The sequence below is a fragment of the Cricetulus griseus genome, unplaced genomic scaffold, assembly GCF_003668045.3.
Source record: "Cricetulus griseus strain 17A/GY unplaced genomic scaffold, alternate assembly CriGri-PICRH-1.0 unplaced_scaffold_173, whole genome shotgun sequence".
Lineage (NCBI taxonomy): Eukaryota > Metazoa > Chordata > Mammalia > Rodentia > Cricetidae > Cricetulus > Cricetulus griseus.
In genome coordinates, this window is record NW_023276890.1 from 51,821 (window position 1) to 69,245 (window position 17,425).

Here is a 17,425-nt window from a genome sequence, read left to right on the forward strand (position 1 = left end):
GCTCCAAGGGCATGGAGGGACCAGGTCTCTGGATGCTCTGGGCCCTGGTAGGGCCACTAAGGCTAGAGAATAAATAGTACATTCCTGGGCCTGTTGTCAAGGACCAGACACAGCAGACCTGAAACCCTTTGTTCTGTCATACTTCATCCTCATGCCCCCCCAAACAATATTGTCTGGAGACTTGTGACCAAGAAAGCCACTAGGATTCTGAGGTTCCCGGGGAACAGCTGTTGGCTAGGTGCTGTTCGTTATACATGATGCTCTGATTCCTTCTTAGGAGGGAGCAATGACAATAAGGAATAGCCTCCACCTCATTGTCCCATGCATGGCTGAGTCAGGATGGGAGCAGCAGACCTCCATGCTTCCAGAAAGCTCTGGTTTTGACCTGGGCAGACAAGCGGCGGGGATCAGCTCTGTGGATGCAGGGTGGCCCCAGAGGGTGGGGACTGAGTTGCGATGCTGTTGGGTGAGGAGTGACCAGGGTGGGCCATGGTTGGAGGTAGGCTGTGGGAAGCTCAAGTGGCGGAGCCAGCAGCGGGCTGAGTTGGCAACTGATGAAGGCCCCAGAACAACCCTCAGAGCATAACTGGCTGGTCCTGCACCAAAACCTTCAAAAGTATTTGTCTTCCTGGCAGGGCCCAGAGCAGGGCTGTGGCTGGTTGGGGGAGAGGCCCAGGGTGCGCAGGGGAATAGAAGCTCCAGATCTGCATCCAGAGGCGATTTTCCCAGGCTCCTTCCTCCCACACAGCAGCTCCCCCTCCCTTGGAGCTGGATCAGGCCCTTCCAGCCAAGTCCTCCTGGCTGCACAGCTCGGCCTGGTCTGAGCTGCTGTGTCTGGAGTAGCACAGGGCAGACTCAGCAGCTGATGTCCCCTCCCACCAAGCATGGCTCCACTTACCAGCAGTTAGAAGACCACTGAGGTGAGAGGCCCAACTTCAGCTTGAGCCCCTGGTTGTCTCATCCATCTCAGAACAGAGGCTCAAGGTCACGGTGATTTTACTCTAGTGCAAGGGAAGGAGCCACTCTGTCTGCCTATCCGCCAACCCTAACTTGGCATTTCACTTCTTCATTATCTTTCCTCTGTGGCATAATGAACAGCAAAACAGCTATGGCAACTGGGAGCACAGCAGCTTCTATAGTGGCACCTCCCCCGTCTCCTCCCTCCAAGGTCCTGGAGCATCCAGATGGAGAGGGGCAACGCGCTGGTGGTACTGCGCAGCCTGCTCTGGCCAGGCCTCACCTTCTACCACGCTCCCCGCACCAAGAACTATGGCTACATTTATGTGGGCACGGGTGAGAACATGGAATTGCCTTCATGCTGTAGGAGGGGCAGTCTGGGCCAGGAAACCTAATTCTAAACCAAGAGGCAGCAACCAGGAATGTGCTAATGAAGGAGACCCTAAGTATGGACAGGTGGGAACAGTGGTGCGAAGGGAGGGCCAGGGGCTGCTCAAGTGCCTGGACTCAACCGAAAGCTACTATGGGCTAGGCCCCCAACTGGAGTGTGACGTCTCTCAGCAGGGGACGGGTACTGTGTGGCAGGCACATGGACTTCATAGTCAGGGCCCATTCAGAGACCAGCCTTGTGACACTCTGCTGGAAGCCCCACACTTCCAAGGAGGGACCACACGGGGAAGCTGAGAGCCTGCTTTATTACATTTCTTTGAGTTAGACTCCTGTCCTTGCACCAAGCTCAGCCCCAGCCAGTCAGAAGACCACAGGCCAGGAGACCCAGCTCCTGCCTGCCGCGGCTCCCAACACTGGCTGGGCTGATCCGGGAAGGTCCCCATGCAGTCTGTGGAGGGCGGTGGTTCTGGCGGGAGGAGCCAGTGCGTCACGTGGAAAGTTCCAGTCAGAGTCTTCAGCTGCAGGGCTCCCATTAATGAATGAGCTTCAAAGGTCTCCTGGAGTAGCAGACATTGTCCTTGAGGAGTGGGGACCCACTTTGTTCCAACGGTGACCTTTTTTGTAGATGGGCTTGACAGAGCTGGGAGCCCAGCAAGTCAGGTAGCTGTAGAGGGAACACAAGGAGGTTGGTGTGCTGGGACAGGAAGAGCAGGGAGGAGGCGCTGTCCCCAGAGCTAGGCTGCAGTGGCTACGCCATCTTTCACCAGTTCTCCCTTCTCAAGGGCAAGGGTTTTCCTGGAAGAAACGGCTATTTTGTAAACAGACGGATGGGCTCTTGTGTGGTCAGGGTCAGGCAGAGTCAGGCAGCCCAGGCCCAGTTCCCTTGATCTTTCTAACTTGTCAGTGTCATCTACATTCAGAGAGAAGGCTGAGCCCAGGGAAAGATAAAGACCCTGCGCTCTGTTCTTCCCCACTTGGCTGCTCTAGACACCCTAGCCTCCAGGGAATTCCACAGGGCACCACACTGGTGCAGAACCCCACCCTTCACCCAAACTGATGGGAAGCACGGGGTGAACACAGTGGGTGCAGCTCCAGCCCAGCAGGTTCCTGTAAGTGGGAGAGGGCAGGGAAAGATGGAGGCCACACATGGTCCTCTGGCCTCCTTTGGGGAAAGCCTGGGCCCAGATTGTTCCTGGAATAGTGGCTCATAGCACCAAGATTGGGGTTTACTCTGTTCATAATGAACCCTGGCTCCTGACCACAAAGGCCCATCCTTCATGCTCAAAGTTCAGCCACCAAGGCCAGGCTCTGGGAGGTTGAGGCTTGCCCTGGCCGCCTCCAGAGACCCTCAAGGAAACGCTTCTTAATTTCAAAACTAGTATTCCTGGCAGAAATGAAAATTTATTTTTTGGCTGAAATCTTTAGCAGAAAAAAGCACTGCTGACTCATGCATGCCTTTGCACCAGGCTCCTCTGGACCTTGGTCTTCGGCTGGTGGCTTTATGTAGAAGGGATGCCCCAGTGCCCATCCTGGACCCAGTATGTGGCATGCTGCCTGCTGTCTCCATGGTCATGGTTCTAGGACAACAGGCTTTTTTTAGCATAGGCCCCTCACCAGCAGCTGGTCCTTGTGCTGGCCTCTCCCAGTCCCAAGAGGGAGAGGTGCAGGTGGGGGTCTGGGAGCAGGCCCATGAAACAGGGTGTTCACTATCACTCAAGGACTTTAAAAGACCCCAGCTAACCAGACTCTCCAGAGCTGTCTTCTTCAGCCAGCCTTGGGCCTGATGCCTTGCCACACGGAGCAGCCACCTGATGGGCAGGCTGGGTGGCATCCAGTCAGCCCTCTTTGAACACCTTAGCTCCAGTTAGAACTCAGGCTTTTCTAAATCACCCCCTTTCTACATCTTCTGAGCAAGGACTGGCCTGTAACCCTGTGCACAGGAGAGTGGAAAAGGGGAGACCATCCCTTCTGCTGGGGAAGATACCTCTGCACCAGGGTGCTGAGGACATGGGAGTGAGCAGGGACAAGGCCCTGGAGTGCAAACTAGGGACTTCTGGGTGCAGTCACAGCATCCCTTGTAGAGGGATCAGCACCTCCTGAACCAGGGCTTCCCCTCCCCCAGGATGGCCTTTTGCAACTCAAGAGCCCCCACACATCATCAATCGGTGTCACACTAAAGGACACCGGACGTAAGGGAGGGAGCCTGGCCTGGCTTCAAAGGCCTGAGGGCAGGATGGATTGTGTCCTCAAGCTTGCTGCTGTCTCTTAAAAGCCAGGGTGGGGGTGGGCTCAACCCCCAAACGGACCAGAGCATGCCCTGCTCCTTGGGACTGCTGGCAGAGAGCCCAGTCCAGCACTGCTAAGCATCTAGGAATGGAGGAGGCAAGCAATCCCCTCTCACACCCTCCATCCAGCAACCTGGCCTCCCAGAATCCACCTGGGGTCTGGTAGGGGTCTCTGCAAAGGTCTGTGGGGGCTGCAGAGTCTTGCTCTGCCTCAGTCACCCTGCAGAGTTTCTGTTGTTCTCACTATCAGCAGAGGCATCTCGATACACAAGCCTGATCCACTCAAGGAGGAAGGAGCCGCTGGAAGCGTAAAAACTACAAAGTCAATTCTACAGACCCAGCGCTTCTCTCGACAAGGGGATAGGACAGATCTAATTGCCTGTGAGGGCGATGGATGTCATCAAGAGGGGAACCTGCAACAGGACAGCTGTCTGAATGTTAGGTGGGAATCTGCTCTCACTCAAGGGGTCCTACCTACCCTGATGCTGCTGGAGGGCGGCCTCGAATCTCTTCTCCCTAAGGCTGCAGGATAGCTCAAGCTGTCCAGGAAGCTGTGTAGGCTGTTAACTGCATGACTCCAGGGAGCACTGGTGGTGACTGAGCCTATATGCAGGCTGCCTTGATGCCATGCTGTGTATAGTGGCCCTATCCCAGACAGTTCCCAAGGCCTTGCTCTGCTCTGTAGTGACCCGTGCTGGAGAGAGCTGGGACACTGAAAGTTTGTAGAGTGCTCTGCCGCCTCCATAGAGATACAGCATGATGTCATCACCAGGGATTAACATATTCCAATGCCCAACCAGCAGCCTCCCTGCCCCTGTGTCAGGGCAGGGAGGGAGGTGGCAGATAGCATAGCTATGGTGGAAAGATGTGGGTGTGTACTTGGGCTGGTTGGGATGGAGCAGACAGTCAAGGGATGTCTCCTTGGCTGCTGTGAGAGCCACGAGACAAGCTACCCGAATACAGTGAGCTCCATGGGCCTAGAGTACTTGGGTCAGTTGTGCTCATGTTTCCTTACCGGTTGAGTTTGGGTTTATTCTTAGGTAAGGACCCTTCTGGAAGCCGTGGCCTGTGATTTGGGAATAGACCTGAGAGGAAAAACATACAGAGTCAGTCTCCACAGTTCTGAAAGGGCCAGGGGTAAAGACCATGGGAGTGGGGAGCAGGGGACATGGGGAGGGGCCATAGAATCAATATTCTGCTCATTGCTGCTCTTCCTGCTGTGACAGCTAGTCAGGACAAGGAACCTGCAGTCCCCACCACCCCTCTTAGCCTTGGATACTCTGACCTGCTCGGTGAGCCATCTTTACACACTCCTCAATCTTTCGGTGTTCTTCCAGGCACAAGCCTGTGACATTGCGGGGCAGCATGCTTCCATGAGGCCGGATGAACTGACTGAGCAGCAGCACATCCTAGTGAAAACCAAAAATAGGAATGTGGGTCAGCTGGGTTTACATGTATGCTGGGAACTAGGACTGTGGGCTCTCAGGCGTCCACAGGAGAACTCAGTAGGATTTCTATTCCCCATTGCCAACAAAGGGCTTCCAGCACCTCCCCAGAAATCTTCTGACACATTAGGTGAGACCAGAAATGCTCTAGTGAGCGCTTTATCAACAGTCTTTCTTGGGAGTAAGATGTCTGGTAGTCTGCCAGGGAGTGGTGGCACACGCCTTTAATCCCAGCACTTGGGAGGCAGAGACAGGCAGTTCTCTGTGAGTTCGAGGCCAGCTTGGTCTACAGAGCGAGTGCTAGGTCAGCCAGGGATACACAGAGAAACCCTGTCTCAAAACCAAAATCACCAGGCAGTGGTGGCATTCAGCTTTACTTAATCCCAGCATTAGGGAGGCCGAGGCAAGTGGATCTTTGTGGGTTCACCTGGTATACAGAGCAAGTTGTAGAATAGCAGAGAGCTGTTACACTGATAAATCCTGTCTCAGAACAAACAAACAAAACCAAACCCAAACAATTAAAAAGAAAGTATGTCTCACCGTCACTGGTCATTTTCCTTGGCTGGGATGGGACATGTAAAGCACTTCCATGAGAGGCAACGCCTGTCCACCTCAGCCTCTGAATCTAGATGGCACAGGTGAAGTGCATATAGACAGACACTCCTCCTGCTGTTCCTGCTCAGGTATCAGGCAGGCACTGAGCTGAGAGGAAGGGAACTGGGCTATGAAGTCCAGCCCATGTTTCCTAAGTTCAGATGGGAATGGGTCCTTGGGCTTCCTCATCACACACCTAACAAACTGTATGGGATTAAGTCTAGCAAGAAGGACAAACTGATAAGAAACCCTCTCTCCCACCAGAATTGACTCAAAAGGGCTAAGCAACATTTGTCCCTACCAGGGCCCAATGCCAGCCTTTGTCCCTTTACTAAATTGCTGCCTTGGCTGCCTTGCCGTATGACTGCAAATCTGTTTTAATCACTGGACAGATCCCGGGGACCCTGAGCCCCAAACTCTCAGCCCAGCACTCTTCAGAAGCAGGTAGCAGACTTGGACTAATGCACAGCTAACATACTGGCTTGCATCCCTCAGCACCCTTCACTGCAGGCTGCCAGCCAGCCGACAGCAGCACACAGCGTGGGCCCACAGTGCTCCAAGTGGAAAGGGGAAAAAGGAAAAACAGCTTTAGTCTTTACCTTGGAGAGGATTAGATTTCTTCTCCTGGAAAAACAGCCAATCATTTCCTGGAAATGGCCGGTAGGAACCTGCCCTAGTGGCTGGGCAGGTGTGGGGTTTGCCTCCCTATCTGCAGCTGGGATTACAAGCATGCCTGTACATTCACTGACATCCATGAAACAAGCAGCTCTGAACTCAGCCTTCTGCTGTACTCTGGGCACTTATTTTCAGAGGACCCAGGGCAGGGTGAGGGCCATGCCCCGCCCCCATGCCCAGAGGTGGACTGAAGCCAAGGTCCCCTGTCCAGATTAGTTGGGTCACTCTGCTCAGATCTTCCTGCACTTACCATCTGAATAAGATCTCTGTCCTTAGCCACCCTGTGTCTCAGAGGGGATCTGGGACAACACACAGGTCAAACTGGCCCAGAGCCTGAATCACCTGAAACCCCCCAAAAAGTGCTTGTGTCACAGTGAGAACTCTGAAGAACAATGTGGGTCCCCAGGACTGACTGGGCCCTGTCTTCTCTGCAGGGTAGGAGTTAGCACAACATGGGCTCTGCCTGGCTCCCCAGCTCTGATACTTACTGCAGGAAGTTTATTAACTTCTTCATGTCTAGGATTCCCTCACTGCAAAGCAAGGATGAAGTCCCTACTTCATGGAGTTAATCAGAAATCTAAGGGCCAGAAAGATGGCTCAGCCAGTAAAGGTGCTTGCTGTGCCTGACCATCAGAGACTGATCCCCAGGATCCATAAGAAGGAAGGAGGAAACTGACTTCCTCACGTGTGCTGTGACATCTGTTCCTTCACACATATACACATTCCTCCAAAAAAAGAAAAAAACAACAAAAAAAAGATGCCGGGCAGTGGTGGCACACACCTTTAATCCCAGCCCTAGGGAGGCAGGAGGATCTCCAAGTTCAAGGCCAGCCTGGTCTACAGAGTGAGTCCCAGGACAGCCAGGGCTACACAGAAAACCCTCTCTCGAAAAACAAAACAAAACAAACAATGAAGCCTGTGACTGCTCAGGACATGGCCTACTGGAGCAGGCCTGCTCTGGGTATGTTCATGATCATCTCCTTTCCCAGAAGCAGCTGCTTTGGAAAAGGTACAGCAATTGGGTCGTCTGGAGCTGCACTGCGGAGACTAAGATGTGTCTACAGATCACACTGTGAACCACCTCAGGGAGAGGAAAGCCAAATCCAGACCCGATTTCATTCCTGTGAGAACTACCCCTGCCCTTATAACCAGGCCATGAATTCCATGGCTTCCAGCTCCACACAGCCTGTGAGAACTTTCTCTTTGAGGCTGAGTTGTGTATAAGTGGTTTGCCTGCATGTATGTATGTGCACTGCATGCTTACTCAGTATCCTTGGGAGACATGAGGGCACCGGGTACTCTGGAACTGGAGTTATGGGTAGTTGGGAGTTGCCATTTGGGTGCTAGGAGCAGCAAACAAATGCTCTTAACAGCTGAGCTTCCTCTCCAGCACCATATTTCTTTAAATTTTTATTCCTGGAGATTATTTTGTGCATATAGTTATTTTGGCTGCACGTATGTACATATACCATGTGCATGCAGTGCCTGTGGAGGCCAGAAGAGGGTGTTGGATCATCTGGGAGCTGAACCCCTGTCCTCTAGAAGAGCAGCCAGTGCTCTTAACCACTGAGCTTTGTCTCCAGCCCGCAGCCCAGTATTCTCAAAGCCTCTCAGAGTCTACCACACAGTCAGATTTCAGGTTCATTGTCTTTGCTAGCCATGTAACGCAGCTGTCACTACCTGAGGAGGACAATGCTCAAGGCAAGAGGACTCTGGCCCCAGGGGATACTGTCACACTCACCTCATAGTTATATTTGTGCTTCAGGTTCCAACGGCAGATGGGGCACTGGCCTGAGGGGTTAGGGGGATTTGGAGTTGCCTTGGGAGTTTCTGTGATTCGGCCTTCAATCTAAGAGGGAGGGGGAAAAAAGCCAGCGTGAGATCCTGGGCCAGGCATGCTGGACAGGCATGCAGGTCTTTAACTCTGAGCACACCCTGAAGGAACACCAGTCAAAACTTACTTCTGGGGGCCTCATGGCAGTAACTAACAGGTCTGCTTGCATGGTGGAGATTTTCTATAGCTGCTCTATGCTGGGCCTTGGCCACAGGGATGTGGTTTGGTGACCAGACAAGTGATGCACACCTGTAATCCCAGCAGTGGGTGGCAGAGGCAGGAAAAGTAGAAGTTCAAGGCTAGCCTGGGCTACACAGTATTAAGTTGCAAGTCAGCAGGGTAATATGGTAATACTCTTGCCTCAAAAAACCAGATAAAGAGCAATGATGACATCAGACAGACATAGAAACTGGTAACTAGAGTAGTAGTTCTCAACCTTCCTAATGCTGTGACCCTTTAATACAATTCTTCATGTTGTGGTGACCCCCAGCCCAAAATTATTTTTGTTGTTACTTCATAACCAATTTTGGTACTGTTAACAATCATAATGTAAGTATCTTTGAGAGTTGTGACCTACAGTTTGAGAACTGTTGAACTAGAGGGAAGGGTTTGCCATACCAACTGAATGCTATCTTTCCTTCCTCAACAAAGCACAATAAAATACCTGCACCCTAGGCTTCCTCCCTGGCCCCGGGAGCGGTGACGCATGCGCATGGCTGAAAGTCCCAAATGGGGCTGGAGAGATGCTCAGCAGCTAAGAGCACTCGCTCCCAGCACCCCAGTTCCGGAGGCGTCTGATACCCTCTCCCGGGAGGCCTCCAAGAGTACCTGTGTGCACATGTACACATACGGACAACTAATGCCAGATGGCTAGATTCACTGTTCAAAGAAAGCATCCACCCCTTCTCTATGCTATCTGCAGAGAGCACTGCTTCCTGCTTTATGGGACTACAGAGCTGTATCTGTGCTAGCAGGCTCCAAAAACAGGGGGTTAGGGGGTTTCCCCCTGGCTGGCCATGTCTGAGGACATTTCTGATTGGACAGCTGGGGGAAGGCGGGAGGTGGGCATCTAGCAAGGATGCACAATGGAGCCCTCACAACAAAGAACACCAGCCAGTGCTGCAGTTGAGAAACCCTGGGAATAGCCAGACAAGTGGGTATCTGTGTGCACTGCTCTCATCTCTCCCTCCGCAACAAACAGAAAACATGGACAGATGGACACACAACACGTCCTCCTCTAAAACAAACCAGGGTCCCACTAGGTAGACTTAGCTGGCTTGGGTCTTGTTAGACTAGGTGGGACTCACATTTGCCTTTGCTTCCTGAGTTCTGGGATTACAGCTCTCTTTACTTCTATCATTTTGGTTAACACCTTTCAAAGACCCTGCAGAGGCCACATGTGACATGGCCTTCCTATCATGACTGTACCCTGACCTAGCCTTGGAGTGGCTAAGTGTACTAAAGCAATGATCTGGGAGTCAGCTCCAACTGCAAGGGGAGCTTAGCAGGCCTCACTGAGGCTGAGCCTAAGAACATGGCTGGGATTGATTTGAGAGGCACGGGGACAAAAATAATCCTTTCCCCTGGGCTGAGGAAGCCTAGAAGTTCTGCTCAGTTATGTCAGGCCCCACTTCTACCATGGCAACCCCAAATACGTCAGAGGGAAGCTGTGGGCCAGGGAAAATCTGCAGGTGCATGGGAGGCCTAGTGGGCCCCAGGAGAGAGCCACTGTTCATTGGCTCACTGTTATTTAGCTGGCTCTGCACTAAGAATGGTTCACATGTACCAGTTCATCTCACTCCCACAACTTAGCGCTGCAGCCGTCAGATCTGATTTTGGAGAACATACACCCACAGTCAGTCACAGCGGCACCTGACAGACAGAGCTACAGTGTTTCCATGCTCCTCTACAAACAGCAGATCCATGCCTCACATGAAAACCCTCTTTATACTTAAAGTCAGATACAGACAGCACCATCAGCTGGGAAGCAAGCCTCCAATTCTGAATGTTTAACATGTTATCTTCTCTTAGAGATGCTGTTACTGGTGGTGAACTAGCTGGTTCTGAAGTCTGAAGATGGCAGATGACAGGCAGGAATAGTCTGCCATAGTCTTCAAGGGAAAGTGGAAATAGCCAACAGAAGAGTGATGGACATTCTGATGAGCCAGGAAGAAGGCCGGGCCCAGGACATTAGCGCATTAGCAGGCGATACAGTGGGTAGGGGGCACTCTCTTAGCACTGAGCACTCTGTCTGTTCCCAGAAAAGCAAAAGCAAGATGCCACTTCCAAAGTCTGATTGTCAGGCTGGGTGTGGTGGTGCAAACCTTTAGTCCTAGCACTCGGGAGGCAGACACAGGCAGATCTCTGAGTTTCAGGCCAGCCTGGTCTACAGAGTGGGTTTCAGGACAGCCAGAGCTACAGAGAAACCCTGTCTCAAAAAACAAAACCAAAAAAGTCTGACATTACCATTTTCTCCAGCATAAAGTTTATAGGGAGAAGGCTTTTTGTCATTTGAGGTAGGGTCTCTGTATAGCCCAGGTTTGCCTTGAACTCACTATGTAGCTAAGGAGAGCAAAATCACGCCAAGATTGTTGTTGGTTTTAATCAGATGCCCAAAGGGGATGGAGTTCCCTAAAAAGTGAGCATTATGTGAGGCTAACCCGTGGAAAGGATGAGGAGGTGCTCTGGGAGAATAACTGGATTTCCCCTGGGTGTAAGACTGCCTGGGGAGGCCTATACTTGGCTGGCTGCCAGAGAGGTTAAGCCCCGAGTTGACATGGAAGTTCCTGAGCCTTCTGGGAGCTCTGCGAGGTAGCTGAGAATTTCTTGGAGGCACAAAAGACCATGTGAAAACAAGGCTGTCTTTTAAGGATTATGGGATAATCTAGGCCCCATGACTGACTCCCCAAGGGCGGTGAGATGGGACCAGTGAGGGAAAGGGGGACATGGGTGGAAGAATCATTACAGCTTTCTTACCAAGAGACAAGCCAGTGTGTCAGCTAGTGAGGTTGGGGCCTAGGGACTGTCAGCTCTTAACATGTCACTTAAGGGTATACTTTCTAGACAGAAAGCAAGGACCAGGCTCTGGCTCTTGGCCAACTAACTCTGCTTCTATAGGCCTACATTTCTGCCTTAGTTTCCCCTTTGGGAAACTGATTTATCACCTGCCAGAGAACATATTAGGAAAGGCCTCTGAGACTTTGTCATACAAAAGGTCACTTCAATCAAGTAACAGATACCTCAGTACAGGCACAACGACTGTTCTTGATTAACCACACTACCGCACACGGCCTGAAAAATAGTAGACTTCAGAATTTATGGTCTCAGAGGGAGTAGATCCTGGAGCCAGGAGTCCAGATTGGGCCTCTCTCCCTCCCTCAAAGGAGCAGCCAGGCGGCTCCGAGCATTAAGGAGGTTGTGAGTGGCCAACGCAGCGCAGTGATACTTACTACAGCTGTCTTCCCTTCTTGGATCTCCACCACTACAGAGATAAAGGGGAAAAATTAGGTCAGCCATTTAATAAGGAACAGGGAGTTTCAAATAACAGCTCAAATTCTACACAGGCAAAGGAGAGGAGCCTACAGTCTGCACTCTCCCACGGTCCCTGCCTGGGACAGAAAGCGGGCTGTGGGCAAGCCTGGGATGCTCAGGGTGCAGCATCTCTCTGGGATTAAGGGTCTCCATGCTGTTTTGTTGCCCCCTGAAGCCAAGATTCATCCTGATTCTGTCTTCAAGAATTGGCAAACTGAATAGCTGTGGCAGGAAAATTGCTATAAGTTTGAGGCCAGCCTGGGCTACAAAGTATGACTGTTTCAAAGACTTTAAGCAAAGTGGGACAAGACCCTATCCTATGTGGCAAAAACAGATGAAAGCATTTGGAGCAGCAGGCCTGAAGGGATCAGAAGTACTCCTAACACATGTCCCTTTACAGACTGAATCAGACCAAAGTAGCTTTGCAACCTAAAACACAGAACTGTGTTCCGGGGGTGGCTTTTCAAGGAGACAAATCCAATCCCAAAACTTATCATGAGAATCCTGTGTCAAGACTGCATGAAACTGGCCACGAGGGAAATGTTCTCGGCTCCATTCTCTTCATCTCTCCCTGAAGGGTTACGTTCTATTGTCACACCAGAGAAAGGGATGGAAGAGGCAGCAATCAGGAGCCCGATGGCAGCAGGTTCAGCAGGGCTTCAGGACACACTGCTATTCTAGACTGAGGGCAGGCAACCCAGGGCCTACTGATGCCTGAGCTGGGCAGGAAAGAAGGGGAGGCAAGGCCACCAGCTGCACACATCTGTCAGGCGACACACATTTCCCATCTCACCTAACTCATCATTGGGATAATGAATGACAAAGCCAATGGTGATCAAAATTGCCAGCTCACACACAGCAACTGTTGTTGGAGAGTCTCCCAGGTGCCTGGCTTTTTAGAGAGAGTGGCAGCTGCTAGCATGGACTGGTGCACACCAAATGCTCAATGAACGCTATGTTTAAGGAGTGACACAATCACCATTGTCTCCTTTAACTGCTAGCTTCTACAGTGAGGAGCTTGAGCCCACACAATCTGCAAACCATCTCTCCAGATACTAAAACTGTTTACAAAGTAGTCTGGCTACCACAGTTTAGTTTGACTTAGCTCTGGCTAACACAAGAAGGAATACAGATTAGAAAAGTGCCTAAGGTCCTTGACTTTGAGAATTCGGCAGGCGTTAAAGACTTCTTCCTAGGAAAAATATCCACCTGCAATTACACCATTGACCATGGGCTGCAGGAGGCTCACAGCCATTGTGGAGTGTATGTTAGAGACCTGGCTGTGCCTCAGAGGTGGAAGGGGGGATACATCTGTTTCTTCTTTTTGCCTGCTATGTTTTCTAAAATAAACATATATTGCTTCTGCAAAAACATAATATAAGCAACAACAAGAGAAGAGCCTAAGGAAAAAAGGCAACGCTAACCCAACCAGAGCCCATGTCAGCATCTGTGATTAGTGAGCTCTATGACCGACACCTAATTGAACACAGGCTGCTTGGAATTATTCCTCATTTGTTTTCTGGGCAAACCATTCATAAAGAATCATTACTACAAAACAACCAAACTGAGAGCCTTCCATGTCCAACTCCAGACACACATAAGTGAAACAATGACCAGAGAAACCCAGAGGCTTTCTCCGGAGAACATTGTAGCCACTAATCAGAACTAGGTTCCTTGTGTACAAGAAACTGCGTCACCTCACACACGGTTCTACTTGTCCAGAACAGAGACCAACCCATGAACGGGATGTGGGTGAGACTCAACCTGGTTGTCAGCCTAAAAGCCAGCACAGCTGCAGAGGGAAGGTCACCACAATGTCCACTGCAGAAAGGCCCACACAGGGGGACCAGGGAGAGCAGGAGAGCACATCTCCAGCCCAGGAGACCCCAGCTACCCTAGAAACTTTGCTACTACGTAAAACAAATTGGGGGAGGGTCAGAGGGTAACCAAATGGGAGCAACAACAGGTAGGGAGGCAAATTTCTGAGAAGACTCAAGAAACAAAAGCAGGGACACATTCTGGGACCATGGGAGTCAGCACTAGGACAATGGCTTGACACACAAAGAACATAAACATGTGGTTTCCTTCTTGGTCCAGGCTCTTGGGCCCTGAACCTGAGGTAAACAAGTCTAACAAAACACACATCACTCTCGGCAAAGACTCAAACCCTGAAGTCATCCCACTGGCCCCTGGAAAAGAGATCAAAGCCCATGGCAAGCTCCACTGCTAACAAGCTCTCCCACAGCAGCCTCCAGTCAGTGAGTATCTTTCTAGAAGCTAGTGGGTAAAACAATAGGCAGATGCTTATCTGAGAGAGACAATCTGTCAAACAGAGGAATGACTCAAGGAGCTCCCAGGACACAGATTGATCAGGGTGGTGAGTTAGTGCAGGAAAGAAGGCTGGCTGGGGCCTGGAGAGGCCCTCAGCACATTTTAAGCCCCTGGAAAGAGGAGATAGGAATCAAAAACAGTATTGATTTTCAGTGTGCATAGAAAAACATGGTAAAACCAAACAAAACCTGAGATCCATTTGTCCCTGGCCCCCTCTCCATTCAAGAGAAGTGGAGGTGGGTAAGAAAAGCTGGACTAAGAGTCAGGAACCAATAGAAAACTTACTTAGGGAAAAAATATAACCACCCCTGCGTCCTGAGACGTCAGCATGAAGTAAGCCACCAGACATGACACTGCTTTGTAAGAACTAAAGCTGCAACCTCTCAAGATGGGCAGCCCTCACACACATGACATGATCTGTAGCGTGTGCATTGAGAATCAGGAAGGGAGTGTCAGCCTCACTCTACCTCCTGGGCAGAGGGACAGCAGCAGAGTAAGGCAGTCTCTGCCCTGGAGGAGAGAAGCAGAACAAGTATGGGAACACCCCATAATGAAGCCCATGTCCCAGAAAGAGGTCCTGTGAGCACGTCAGTAAATACTCCTAGGATGGAGTGCAGGGTAACTGAATTCTAACAGCCTGGAGCCAGTAACAATGTGGTGAGACTGCAATGGGTGCAGACGCCGTTGACGGACACATAAACCCAGGCAGCCACAGTGGACTGTGCTGTATAGAGACCCGGGTGTTTAGCAGGAAGATGAATGATGGAGGGTGCAGGACACTGCAGCAGTGAGCTGCCAAAGCAGCCAAAGCCTCAAGGATCTGTGGAAACTGAGATCCAGCCAGAGAGTGAGGGTGGCTGAAGGCAGCCCTCCCTCTGCCCCAACAGGCGCAGCAGAGCCCTGTGCTCCCCGCTTCTCAAGCAGCAGCTCCTTCAGCTCATCTTTCAGCTTCTGGTTTCTGGGTCTCTTAATTCTCTCCCAGTTTTTGTCCCTGTAATTCCTGACGGACTGTCTCTCTGTCCTGGGCTTCAGAGTCTGGTTGCTGCTGCTTACCAGCTTTCCCCAGTAGCAGAGCAATGAAATCTGAAAACCCCTCAACTTGCTCCTTCCTCTCAAAGCTCTTTGGGGCAGAATTGCTCACCATCTCAGATAGCCCCTCAGCTTACAGAAAGACAAATTCCCTTTGGCCTTTTATCATTTCAGTACATTCTGCATTAAGGTCATGCCTGCTAACTCACGTGCTCATGGTTTTTAGTCATGGATACATTTCCTTCACAAGGGTATTAAGGCAGGAAGTTTCTAACACAATCCTTGCTAAATCTGACATTGTCATTGATGAAACCACTAGATGATCTTTGGCAAGTTAACTGCTAAGAGTCTTTCAGAAAAGGAGGGAACAAAAGAGAGGACCCTGCCATGGAGCACTGGACAGGGAAGAGTGCTGCCTCTGCTTTCAATCTACTACTTATAGCTGATGTTAGGTAAGCTACTGATATTGAACTGGATTCCCCCATTCATCAAAACAAAGACAGCTAATATCTACCTTTAAGATGGAGTAGGCGTATTATCTGTATTACTGGAAGAAGGTACTTAGTAAATCACAATTTCCTCATTTGTCCCCTTCAGGCTTGCTTTTTCCAAAACCCACTCACTCTCACTTTGGACTTGTATGTAACACACACACACACACACACACACACACACACAGAGAGAGAGAGAGAGAGAAAGAGAGAGAGCGAGACGAGATGAGAGGAGAGAGAGAGAGAGAGACGAGGAAGAGTGAGAGATGACGAGAGATGCAGAGAGAGAGAGGAGAGGAGCTCAGGTGCTCACGAGACAGGGCTTTCACTATTGTTAGCTCTGGCTATCCTGGTACTCTCTCAGTAGACCATGCTGACCTTAGACTTTACAGTGATCTACCTGCCTCTACCCGTTTCCCAAATGCCAGGATAAATGGTGTGCACCATGCTTCGCCCTCCTGTCAAACTTTAGATCAAGCTGTCTCAACATCAGCACTACTGACATTTTAGGCCTGTTGGTTCTCTGTTGTGGAGCTGTCATGTGTGTTATAAGACATACAATGGTATCTCTGTGCACTCACCAGATGCTGTTAGTACCAGTTGTGACAACCAAAAAGGTTTCTAGACATTGCCAAATGTTTTGGGGTGGGAGAAAGGGAATGGATGACCACTCCTGACTGAGAAACAATGCATTAGACTGAAAGTTTATAGCAACAACAATAGTGCTCCGTCCTCATGAAGTCTCTTTTCTTGATTCCAAGCTTCATGAATTCTTGCTACAATTATGTCATTTTATCTTTGAAAAGCAAGATGCTTGAATATTTTCTGCAAGAGAATCAGCTTGTTTGCCTCAGCTTTAAATTTTACACAAACAATGATGTTTGAGTGACAAGTATACTAGCTATACCAATGAAAATCAGCTGTATAATACCATACCAAAAGGCAGAATATCACAAGGTTCATTTAAAGGCTTAGAGATGGGTGATTCAAAAGAATATAAAACATGACTGGGCTTTCACGTAAAACCACATTAACTCAATTTAATATTTAGCCTTGAGACCAGGCTGTCTAAGCAGTGGCTAATAGACAGGAGAGCTACTAAGTATTTGTAGAGAAGACAACTCTCAACACTGATTGTATAATTCATCATTCCACAAACTTGCCAGTTAAAAAAATTTTCTTGCTGGGTGTGGTGGTACATGACTATAATACCAGCACCTGGGAGGCAGAGGCAGGGAGGCTGCCAGATGTTTGAGGCCAGCTTGGTTTACCTAGAAAGTTAAAGGCCACCCAAGGCAAAACTCTGTCCAAAACAAGTGCCTTAAGTGAAATCTCAATATTTCTGTTTTAAACCAACTAATTATACAAGAAACTACATATCAAAAAAACCTACATATCATACAAACTACTAATCATACAAGAAACCCTTTTGATCTTTATCTTTTCAAAGATAAAACCATATAACTGTAGTTTAAAAAAAAAATAGTAAAGAACTGTTTCCAAAGCCTGTGTGGTGGTGCATGCCTCTAAGCCCACACTCAGGAGGAAGAGGCAAGTAGTTCTCCATGAGAGTTTAAGGGCAGCCTGGTCTATATAACAAGTTCCAGGTCAACCAAAGCAATATAGTGAGATCCCGGCTCAAAAGTCAAAAAGGTTTTTTGTTTTGTTTTGTTTTTTGTTTATTGGTTCTTCAAGGCAGGGTTTCTCTGAGTAGTCCTGGCTGTCCTAGAACTCTTTCTGTAGACCAGGTTGGCCCGGAACTCAGAGACCTGCCTGCCTCTGCCTCCAGAACGCTGGGATTAAAGGCCCTTATCTGCCACTCTTAATTATTATTTGAAACTAAAGAGACCTTTTCTAAGTTAT

General features: G+C 50.0%; 1 protein-coding gene across 1 annotated transcript; it reads right to left on the reverse strand.

Moving 5' to 3' along the window:
• Window positions 1–1,633: 1,633 nt before the first annotated feature.
• LOC113839106 (28S ribosomal protein S18a, mitochondrial-like) lies at window positions 1,634–11,646 on the reverse strand. The gene is made up of 6 exons (XM_027434559.2): window positions 11,630–11,646; window positions 8,308–8,429; window positions 8,088–8,195; window positions 4,918–5,041; window positions 4,648–4,717; window positions 1,634–2,011 (listed from the first exon to the last, which is right to left on the reverse strand). The coding sequence occupies exons 2-6, from the start codon at window positions 8,347–8,349 to the stop codon at window positions 1,894–1,896; spliced, it is 462 nt and encodes a 153-aa protein (XP_027290360.1). The 5' UTR covers window positions 8,350–8,429; window positions 11,630–11,646; the 3' UTR covers window positions 1,634–1,893.
• Window positions 11,647–17,425: the final 5,779 nt, after the last annotated feature.